Raw genomic sequence first — 12,365 nt, 5'->3', positions numbered from 1 at the left:
ACTCAAAAACGGAGATGTCAATATGTGAGGAAGCATTGTCATGGTGAAAAAGCCAGTCAGTACCTACCACAAATTTAGTCTTTAATGACAAACACTTTTGTTCAATTTTCTTAACACTTCTAAATAAAAGGCTGGATTAATGGTCTGTTCATTCATCTAGTCCGCCTAGCGATAGGCAATACTGTGACAGTTTAAAAAAGCAGCATAAATGTGCACATGAGCGAGTCAAAACGTCTGCCAAGAATGACAAGAGAACACAGCAGCTGAGGCAGAGAGAACAGCCAGTCGGGGTGATAGTAAAACCGTCTATATGCTTACTAAGAGGATTTCCGGCGCGAACAAACCCTTGCCTCTTCATAGAAGATAAAAGTGGGCAGCTACTTACCAATCAGGTAGATATCCCGAACAGTTGGAGTGAATATTCCTCGAATGTTCTAAACCAGCCAATACCCCATGAGCCACTGCTGGTCCCTGACGCGCCCCTATTTAACTTGGATATCTATTCGGGCCTCATCCTTTTTAAGAAGCTATAATAGCCCTGGTCACTTAAAAATGGGAAAGCAGCTGGGTGTGATGAAGTCCCTTCGGAGCTGATGAAATATGGAGAAAAAGCTATCGCTGGCCTACTATTTAAGCGTTTGGTAGGGTGTGGGACGACGAGGCTAATTCGGACTCAAGTGGGCTTAGTTTTAGGGGATGAGTAGCATGGTTTCCGCCCAAATTGTTCTTCCTTCGACCTAATATTTAGCTTACGTCTTCTACTGGACATATCAAACGAATGAGAAGTGAAGATTATTTATTGTTTTGAGAAGCGATGTGGAAAATTCTCCTAGCGTGTGGGATACCTCCGAAATTTGTGAATATAATAAAAGGCCTCTATGCTGCGCAGGTCTGTTCAGTCCAGACACATAATGGGTTGTCAAAATGGTTCCCTGTCGAGTCCGGTGAACGTCAATGATGTTTACTATCTCCAATAATATTCGCAATACTTATAGATTTTGTGCTTCGAGCATGCCACTCTAGAGAAGGCATAAAACTAAGCCCTGAGGGTCATACGCGACAGCGATTTCGCTGACGATATCGTTCTCGTGGCACACTCCAACGAGGACATTCAACAAAATCTAAATGAACTAGCAGTTAAAGCTGCCCCTAAGGGCTTGAAGAACAATGTTGATAAAACGAAAAGTATGTCAAACGCAGTTGGGACGATCATTGCAGTTGGGATTCGATACGAAGGCACTAATATAGAAGAGGTCAAAGAATTCAAGTACCTCGGTAGTACAATTACCCAAGATGAGAATTGTGATAGAGAAGCCTTGCTACGCATAGCGTAAGCAGGTGGAACATTTTCTCAGCTGAAAAACATTTGGAGATGTAGATACTGCTCTCAGAAGTTGAAATCGCGATTGTTTAGGAGTAATGTACTCTCTGTACTTTTATACAGATGCGAGTCCTCGAGCCTTTCAAAGATTGCTGAGAAAATATTAATTAGCTTCGAGAATAATTGCGTGCGTAGAATCCTTGTGGTACATTGGACCGATAGAGTAACGAATACCTAGGTAAGGGCCGATACCGAACAAATACAGGTGACCGACGACACCAGAACAAGAAGATGAAAAAATTGGGGGCATATGACCCGCATGAGCGATCGACGCCTCCCACAAGATTTATGGTGTTGAACCCCACCCAGCATTCGAAGAAATGAAAGACAACGCGACACACTTGATCGATTCCTGGAGAAAGAGGTGACGAGTCTCCAAACAACATTGAACGAACTTTGGTCTTTGGCACAAGATCGGTAAAGTCGGAGGTAAACCGCCGTTGCCCTATGCACCCCCAGACGCAGGTGAATTTAAGTAAGTAAGTTAACGGTCTGAACTGGAGGAACAAACCATGGATGCACTAAAGAATTGGCATCAAGAAAGCCCAGAAACATTACATGTCATTTTTGAATTGACGACATTTCTCAAGACAGGATGATGATGACCTCTTAAACTGGCTTGATTGCTGCTTTGCTGCTTTTTTTCTGGGTCGTACTAATGGTGCCATGTTTAGTCAACTGCAACGAATTATGACAGAAATTCTGGTCAATTTCAACGAGTTGTTTTCAATCGTCATTCTTTTTAACGTCAGTAAGAACACCATGGACAAACTTGGCGGCAACCTTTTTCATGCTAAAATCTTCAACTAAAATACAATGAGCCACGCTCCAAGATATGTCACTAATTAAGTTGATGGACGTCCTGAATGAGGTTTTTTCCTCAATCAAGAGTTGGCCGTTTTTGAAAACGTACAACCTACTCGTATATGTAAGATTTACTAACAGGATCCTCCATGTAAGCTATTTTTCACGATACAGAAGTTTCAGCAGCACTTATTATTTGGATAATGGAAAGAGGGGTAAGACACTCAGCCATTGACCCTTCTTGGGCATGCTGAACTTCATTTCTACTCGCCTTTTTAAGCAATTTGAGACTCTTCTGAATAAAATGAAAACAAAAGAAGAATCCTCCTGTTTAGTTTGTTTGCTTAGCATGGGACAATTTTGTATTACATTTTCGATACTCTCTTTTTGTCCATTTTTTCTGTGAAATATCAAGTTAGCCAAATCTTTTGACTATGATTCTTCAAAAATTGAAAAGTGGGTTTATTCTATACGGTGACCATAAATCAGAATAGAATTTATAAAACAGCAATAAAACAATTTCAGGTTAAATCACAACCCTACTAAACAAACTTCAAATATTATTCCACGCTCATATTATATCCTTACTTTAAAACATTTTAATCCAACAATTTCAGCACATGAATAGACGCCAAGTCAATCTTGCAACCCCATTAAATGATTTCGGCAAGCTAGCAATTGTTTGCATTTAGTTATAATTTGTAGCCCATTGAGTTAGTTAATAAGGGCAAACTAACTATACATCATTTGCTCTTTTATGAAGTGATATTGGGAACCCAACTGTCTTCTGTCAGTACTACTAAAAACTGCAGTGTTTACAGAAATCTCAGAGAAGCTTAGTCACAATATGGTCAGATGAGAAGCCTCAAGATGGTCTGGCCGACCGGATTAGAGTTACAGAAGCAAGTAGGTATCAATTATTATAGTAATTAGAAGTACTTAATCTTAAAACGATATCATATTTTTAGAGACCAAATTCTTTCAAACAAGTCTATTTCAAATCATAGATATCCTTTATTATTTGCCTATTCCCTTATTTTTCATGCAACCTTTGTCTAAACAATCTAAAAACTCAATTTTAATTTGCAAGACATTTTTGATTCTCAAGCTACATTATATCATCTCTAATCAATTTGATTTCCTTGATCCATATCTATAATTTAAAAAAATATTACTTAATCTACACAAACCAACTTCTTTAAGTCATTTAAAAAAGATACTAAATCTCCCCTATCCATACAAAAAGAGGTGGGGTTTAAACCCCCGCACCCTAGGTTAAATTTCAGTTTCTAGTCAATTCGACCACCGTGAAGTTAACTGAACGATGTTGATGAAACATTAACCAAATACCTAAAAAAAATTAGACGTAAGAAAGCGTTTTAAATCAAGCTGTTTTCAGAGTAGTTCAAAATAACTTACCAATAACCGCTTCGTTGTTTTCATCATGAATGACACGAAGAAGGAGGCGGGCAAAGGGTATCTGCAACTCAGCAAAATGTTCTGTTATCATCATCTCATGGTAAAAGGGGAGAATTATACAAATCCTCAGATTCTCAGGATGAGGCGATGGCAAATTAAAATTAGGGATCATATACTGGGTCACACACTTGAGGACTCGATTTAAAATTGAGTCATTTTGAACAAGACTTAACTTATTAAATGTACTCTCTACTTCTTCAATTCTGATCCCGTGATTGCTAGATGAGCATCCGTAATGAGATTTGTATTTCAAAAAGGACCCGTTCAAACATGAAGACGACTGAAAGACGCTCTCAACAAATCTAAAAAAAGAACTTAGTTATTTAAGTATTAAAAAAAAAATAAATAATAAAAAAAAATTCAAAGCTGTGAATTTACTTCACTAATTGTCAATCAACCGGTTATTCTAAGATCCTATTCTAGGTCTATTATTGTCATTGGGCTTAAAAATCTGTAGCGTGAGCTAAAAGCACAGTTGAGATGTCCCGTCGTCTACTCAGGCAAATAGACATGGTGCATTGATCCGTGCATAAACAGACATTAGAGAGGATGCAATTCACTCCCCTCCATCGTATAGTAATGCTTTGGCTGTCCATCAAAGGTTGTTTCACAAGGTTGTGTGCTTCCTGGAATAGGTATTATGTTACTGAATTATACAGATGACATCTCCAGCCTTATCAGATCGTTCTCTTGAGCTGAGGAAATTTTTCCCTACCAGAAAAAGGGTATATTTCAAGATTGGTCTGAGATTAAAAGTGAAATATTTGCGTTTCTTTTCAACAGCCATCTCCTGCTTCTCTTCAACTTGGTAATCAAGCTGGCTCCTTTGGCTCTTCTTTAGCCTTTCATAAATAAGCCCACAGTAGGCACTCTTTGGAAGTAAATTGGTACTTAACCGTTTTTATTTTGTTTTTTTAGTTGCACACCTTTATTGGATAGAGCTTTCCTTCCTTATATGCCTCCTTAATCTCCCACATTTGTACAATAATTCCAGAATAAAGGGAAAGTATGGGATAACTGATCCTCTTACTACAGTCACTGAAAGGCAGAATAAGATTGAGGGCTCGTGCGATTCGAACCATGATTCTTACGTGTTAACATCTATGTTTAAAATATCTGTTTTGATTTGTTCTGTTTTAATTGGTTTGCTTCTTTTTTGTTGTCTGCGTAGATTATTCCGCATCATCATTATATTTTTCCTCTTTCTTATATTCACAATTACTCTATTTGTTAATCGTTTGCCAAAACACAGGAAATAAATCTCACTTACGCATTACTTTTAGTGGTCGCCAACTGATAACCTAACATTTAAAACACTGTCAAAAATTGTAACGGACAGTGGTAACGTCTTACTTTTCAACCCATGTCGATTACCAGAATCTGAGAAATCATATGGATAAAAAATATTAGCAAAAAGCATGATTTTTTAACATTACTATTGCTGTTATAACAACTTATAACAAAGCAAAGCCACCTGAGTCCTAGAACTCGTCTTTCATCCCGGTCTGTTCTAAACATCAGTCTTAATTAATCCTACAATTTCACGTAAACTTTTTCCTATGATCTCTACACAACAAGGTGTTGTTCATTTGGCCCCGGTTGGATAACCAAAAAAATTGACATTTGAAATAATCATCTGTCGTCCGTAACATATGTACTATGTTAACTGTATTTTATTAAAAATACTGGAAAAAGTTTTACAGTCATATTTTTATCACATCTTAGTCCTGGATATATGGTCATTCAAGCAAGTGCTTCAAATTATCTTTAGATGCTTCATCTAAAAACATTTGGCAAATCTACATCATGTTTTCGGAACCCCGGCACTTTAGAGTCAGACTTGAACACTGTCACTACCCTCACTTCTTGTGTCTTAATCTTAAATCTAAGACAAAACCCAGCAACATACTAGTTTTTAGCTAATTTTTTTTTTTATCGTTGCATCATTTAATATAAAATGTACCCTTTACATAATACTTGAAAACCTTGTTTTTGCTCTCCAGTAAAAGCACCAATGAGTCAGATAAATACATTTTGATACTAGGCATGATTTTTTTTTAGTTCTATAGTTTAGGAATATTCTAGGGAGAGAAGGGCTCAAAACAATGTTTTTAGAAGGGAAAGTGATATTTGCCTCACATATTCCAGATTTTTCCAATTTATTGACCAAAAAAAAAAACTGTTTAATAAACGAAAAACGAATTCCTATAAATATAAAGCGCATATGCATGGACTCATTTCTGAGGATGATTTTTTTTTCTGGTGAGAAAACTCGAAACAGCAGGGCAAACTAATGAGTTCTAACTCATTATGAAAAAAAGGCACATGTTACATGCTCTTTCATTTTGGGCAATACGACCATACCACATCTAAGACTAAAGGAACGTGGGATTGTATCCACGAGCAGGAAAATTATATTTTACCAGGAGGTTTTTAGCCTTTAAGACATAATAATATCTATTACACTTTTTTTTTAATTTTGCAATGAAGGGTTTTTTTTTTTTTTTTTTTTTTTTTTTTAAGCGGTATCCATATTTATGATCAATTTAATATAGTAAGTTTATTTTTCCCTCTAGCCTCCATAATTGCGAGCAAAATGTGCTAAAAAGCAGCCCATAAAAAAGATTTTTTTGCTATTATTATAAGATTGACACTGATATTTGCTTAAACAAAAAAGTTGCTATATTATCATTTTTGGAAATGTGTGCTTATTTTCTTCCTCTAGTAAACTTACGTTAAAGCCTCTTGCACTTCCGATTCTTCACTGATCCCTGGAAGAATTTTCGTCAAAGAACTTGTATTTACTTCTAAAATGGAGTCATTTATTTTCCGCTCCCTGTAGTCTGCCGGTAAAAAAAGGGGCTAAATAGAAAAACAACATTAAGAAAACTTTAACTTCGAGCTACACTAAAAAATCAATACTAATTTTCTTTTTCCTAATACGCAAAACAACTGAGATTTACTAAGACTAAAAACTAAGATTTATTAAGACTTAAGAGGAGATACAAACTGAGGTATGAGGTTTCAACGAGGGTTTTAATTCTTTTTTATTTTTATTTTACTAGTAACATAACTAATACAATTGGGACAAAATAGCCTATATTTAGATGAAACGATATTCTATTTGATTAGGAAAGACAAGACTCATGTGCTAAGACCTGCAGATTTTTGTCATAGTCTAGACACAAAAATAACCATAAACTTAAGCGATCTGTTAGGACTTGCAAAGTAGTTTTAGGCCTCTTGATCCCTAGAACCCAGAATTAAATAATGAAAGAATCGCGGCCAAATGTTACGACATCAAAAAATTACAACCGCAACGTCATTTTGACTAAGGAGTTTATATTTATTCTGACAGGAAGGACAGGACTTATGATATAACAGTAAAGCTGTTTAAGTTGGGGAAAGTGTCAAAGAAGTCCAGCTATGCAATTGCTGACTAGGAAAAATGCAAGTTTCCAGTAACAGTCGGGTATTGGCTGTGGTGATTCCATATGAGGCATGCAACAAAACCAAGCTTTTTACATGAAAGTAAAAAACTAAATACATGTTTCGAGTGATTGATTGTTAAATAAATATATAAGTGTACAATGGTAGATGGATAAACCTGAATTGGTACTATGGAATGATAGTTTCCGATTAGATAGTATTTTGTTGGTCTTAGGTTGATTGAATCATTGTAACACTAGGACTGCAGATAAGACACCTATAAAAAAAACTTGTAAATAGTACATGAACCTTAATGCATCTAAATTACCAAAAGAAACTTTACTTCCGCATTTAAAACATATCAAAACTCATATTTTAATCGCCTCCTCAATAATCTGGTTTCTCATTAATATTTTTTTTTCTAGGATTTTACATTCATCAATATAAATATACTTTAATTCTTATGCGCCTCAAATTCATGATATTTTATTTGTGGAACAGCTTATTTCTGCCAATCAAATTAATTGTCATATTTTGAAATGCTAAAATGTCTTCCATAGATTACAGCAGCAGGATCTAAGCAAATCTACCTCCAGTTTCGTATACACTTAAAATCCAGTTATTGAAGATGCAGGTGTATTTGGGAATCAACAGCTTATTAATGCGCTTCCTTTTTAACAGACAAAACGAGTTTTCAAATTTAACAGACTCATTTTGATTATTTATTTTCCTAATTCAACTCAGCACCCTCCACACAGTGTTCTACTCCTCTAAAACCTTCAAAATTTTGAAATAAAAAAAAAAGGAAAAGAAAAAAAAAACCTAAGAAAATCGCGGTTTTCAGGTATCAATATATCAAAGATGGATCAAATGAGGCAAAACTATTTTTATTTTCATATAATTAGTACTTTAACAATAAGGACTACTAAGTGTGCCCTCCATCACAAAATTCATTTGAGGAGACAGAACATTGTTGTTCTGCACATTCTTTCTTACCAAACAGCTAAAGACTTTTAGATGATGCAATGAAATTAGAAATGCTGTGCAAAAATTGAGACAAAACAGCGATAAATTATCCTATAGCATTCTCTAGACTAAGCTAGGTTATCCTGAGAGTTTTATATTTGTCTTCTTCAGACACATTTCAAGTTATCCATTGATAAATCCATTAGAAAAAAAAATACAGAGTATTCTATAGTAAACATCACAATATCATAACACACAAAGATAATCATATCTCCCTACCACAAAACAACAACACAGAAAAAAAAAATACACATAGACTAATCTTTTCTGTTTACCATTTCATCAAATAGTTAATTCGATTCTGTTCCAGATCAGTGTTTCATTTCTGGCCGACAAAATTTTCCAAAATAATTAATAAGCTTTCTATTTATACAGAATGCACTACTAATATTCAAATGATCCTTACTTTTGATACATTTTATATAATTTCGTGATAAAATAACAAGTAAAATTCAACATGTCTGAGAACCATAAAACTTCAAGTCCCTATTTATAAAATATAAGATTTCAAAATAGTGGATAAGGATAACATATCAGTTCTACGGCCAGCCACATCGTCTTTAAGACGTTCAGAAATTAAATAAAAAAAACAAGTTTTTTTTAACTGGAAGTAAGGAGCGACATTAAAACTTAAAACGCACAGAAATTACTTCGTATATGAAAGAGGCTGCTACCTCATCAACGCCCCGTTCTTTACGCTAAAGTTTGACTCTTTCTCTCAATTCTTCTTTTTAAAACAGTAAAAAATTTTAGCGTAAAGAGCGGGGCGTTTATGAGGTAGCAGCCTCTTTCATATACGAAGTAATTTCTGTGCGTTTTAATTTTCAATGTCGCTCCTTACTTCCGGTTAAAAAAACTTGTTTTTTTTATTTAATTTCTGAACGTTTTTGAATCAATGCATGTTTTGATTTTGGCTCTCCGCAGAGGAATAATCAAAACGAAATTTGCATATTTTTTTTTTGGCTAAATAGCTTTCTCATAATTTTGATCAAATGATTTTGAGAAAAAAAGAACGGAGGACGAAGCCTAGTTGCCCTCCGATTTTTTGGTTAATTAAAAAAGCAACTAGAACTTTCAATTTTTTACGAATATTTTTATTGGTAAAAGATTTACGTAACTTATAAATTAGCTTACGTAAAGAACTTTTGTATTCTCATGTTTTTATTACATATATGAGGGGATTCGCCCCATCGTCAGTACCTCGCTCTTTACACTAAAGCTTAAATTTTATCCCAATTCATAAGAATGACCCCTGAATCACAAAAGCCGTAGAATAAATAGTTGAAATTACTAAAAATACTTTAGCGTAAAGAGCAAGGTATTAGAAGGAGGTGAGCCCCTCATATGGGTAATAATTTCTGTTTGTCTTAAGTGTTACTGCTGTTCCTTACTTCCAGCTGAAAAAGCTTTTTCACATTTATTTTTTAATTGTTTTTTCTAAATAATGCTAGTAAATCCTGCTCTTCCTTCATGGAAATTTTCTTCTCCCATGACAAATTCTCGATGGAAAGTTCCCACAGCATATCCCTCTCTTCTCAACCGCTCCCCCCAACCAAAAAAATCCTCCTGAAAACGCCCGTATACTTCCCAATAACCATTACTATATGTAAGCACAGGTCAAAGTTTGTAACTTGTTGCCCCTCCCACGGGGACTGTGGGGGAGTAATTCGTCCCCAAAGACATAGTTATAAGGTTTTTCGACTACATTGAATAAAATGGCTATCTCAGAATTTTGATCCGTTGACTTTGGGAAAATAATTAGCGTGGGAGGGGGCCTAGGTGCCCTCCAATTTTTTCGGTCACTTAAAAAGAGTACTAGAACTTTTCATTTCCGTTAGAATGAGCCCACTTGCAACACTCTAGGACAACTGGGTCGATACGATCACCCCTGAAAAAAAAAAAAAAAAAAAAAAAAAAAAAAAAAAAAAAAAAAAAAAAAAAAAAAAAAACGCATCCGCGATCTGCCTTGTGGCAGAAAAAAAAAATGCAAAATTCCACATTTTTGTAGATAGGAGCTCGAAACTTTTAACGTAGGGTTCTCTGATACGCTGAATCTGATGGTGTGATTTTCGTTAAGATTCTATGACTTTTAGGGGGTGTTTCCCCCTATTTTCTAAAATAACGCAAATTTTCTCAGGCTCGTAACTTTAGATGGGTAAGACTAAACTTGATGAAACTTATATATTTAAAACCAGCACTAAAACGCGATTCTTTTGATGTAGCTATTGGTATCAAAATTCCATTTTTTAGAGTTTTGGTTACTATTGAGCCGGGTCGCTCCTTACTACAGTTCGTTACCACGAACTGTTTGATAAAACCTTCATACTTATGTACTGGTAAATGTTACTCGGTATATTCATTTCTTATTGAAACTTGAAGGAGTCAATTTTTTGAGAAATTTTCCAGGAAGACTTCAGAAAATCTAAGTTTTAATCAGAGACAGCATCCAGAGTTCACAAAACAATGGTGCTTTATCTTTTTGTCCGAAAATTGAACTAATGAAAACAAAAGTCATGAACTTCCAGATTAGAGATAAAAAGGAAATATGTTTCTCCAGCCGTAAAAACCTTGTTTAAAGTACATAAGTATTATCCTGTACAGAGCAAAAAAACCTCAACCCGCAAAGGGACAGTCGTAGAGCTCTGCATCACTACCGAAAGAACTGCCAATTATGATCCGTTGCCTACCACTCTTCCTGAGGCTCGGGGGGGGGGGGTCCAGCACAAAATTTAGTTAAGATAATCTTGCTTTTTACATTTGAGTCATATAAAACTCGTACCGCCACCTTCTTACTTGGATTTCGCGGATTTTATTTGTGATTGGTTATTAAGAGACCTGATTTAGGTGAAGGTATTCTATCAACCCAACTAGTTGCAAATATTTCTAGCACAAAATTGTTCTGAAATCCAAAAAACCTTTTTTCTTTAGAGAAACCCAAGGATTCACATCAATATGTCAATATGAAGATTATATTTTGTAGAACAAGACCTTTTTGTAGAACGACTTCAGAAAATTTTTATTCATATCAGACATATCGACAAACATGTACGTTTTCCTATAAATTTAACTAGTTTATAGTCTAACTGGTGGAATTTGGCCGTTATGTTCTATAGCAACCACTTTTCGATATCATCATTCACCCTAAGTGATTTATCTGTCCAATTTCAAAAACAAAATATAACAAGAGCTAAGACCTCTTATGGCACTTGTGACGAGGCCGGAAGAGCCAAGAGCTCATATGGTATGAGCTCTAGCAAAATTCGAAGAATCAATAGATTGATTTAAAAGAAAAATCAGAGGCTTAATGTCGGTCGAGATTTAAAATAAGAGCTCTGAGTCATGAGATCCTTCTAATTATAAAATTCATTAAGATCTGATCAACCACTCGTACCTTATTTTTTTCTAATTTTTCCTCTCCTTTCAGTCCCCCAGATGACATCGAGGAAAACGACTTTACCAAGTCAATTTGTGCAGCTCCCTGACAAGCCTACAAATTTTCATTTCCCTAGCACGTCCAGAAGCACCAAACTCCCCAAAGTGCTGAGCCCCACCCCCTAAATCCCCCAAAGAGAGCGAATCCAGTACAGTTACATCAGTCACATATCTACGACATTTGCTTATTCTACCTACCCGAGTTTCATCCCGATTTCTCCACTATAAGCGTTTTCCAAGATTCCCCCTCCAACTCCCCCTAATGTCAACAGATTTACTCAAGATTTGAAATTAGAGCTCTGAGACATGAGTTCCTTCTAAATATCAAATTTCATTAAGATCCGATGTCCGGTTCTTAAGTTAAAAATACCTCAATTTTTTTAATTTTTCCAAATTAACACCCCCCCCCCCGCTCCTCCAAAGAGAACAGATCTGTTCTAATAATGTCAATCACATATCTATAGCTTGTGCTTATTCTTCCCATCGAGTTTCATCCCTATCTCTCCACTCTAAGCGTTTTCCTAGATTTCTGTTTCCCCACGCCAACCCCCCTAGGTCCCGGGATCCGACTGGAGCATCTGAGACATAAGATCCTTCTTTATATCAAGATTCATTAAGATCCGATCACCAATTCGTAAAATAAAGATACCTGAATGTTAACGTTTTCCAGGAATTCCAGTTTCCCCCCTCCAACTCTTCCCAATGTCACCAGATCTGGTCAGAATTTAAAATAAGAGCTATAAAGCACAAGATCCTTCTAAATATCAAATTTCATCAAGATCTTATCACCCGTTCGTAAGTTTCAAGTACCACA

At 35.5% G+C, this 12,365-nt stretch overlaps 1 protein-coding gene across 2 annotated transcripts in view; it reads right to left on the bottom strand.

Moving 5' to 3' along the window:
* Positions 1–12,365, bottom strand: part of LOC136042407 (probable E3 ubiquitin-protein ligase HERC4) — an 88,615-nt gene that overhangs the window by 28,324 nt on the left and 47,926 nt on the right. For both annotated transcript variants that reach the window (XM_065727381.1, XM_065727382.1), the window contains exons 9-10: positions 6,399–6,526; positions 3,605–3,966 (exon numbers count right to left, since the gene is read on the bottom strand). In XM_065727381.1, coding sequence (XP_065583453.1) covers positions 3,605–3,966; positions 6,399–6,526 — 490 coding nt within the window. The remainder of the gene's footprint in view (positions 1–3,604; positions 3,967–6,398; positions 6,527–12,365) is intronic.

Source organism: Artemia franciscana, unplaced genomic scaffold (assembly GCF_032884065.1).
Source record: "Artemia franciscana unplaced genomic scaffold, ASM3288406v1 Scaffold_1259, whole genome shotgun sequence".
Taxonomy (NCBI): domain Eukaryota; kingdom Metazoa; phylum Arthropoda; class Branchiopoda; order Anostraca; family Artemiidae; genus Artemia; species Artemia franciscana.
This window is presented reverse-complemented; position numbering and strand designations above follow the sequence as displayed.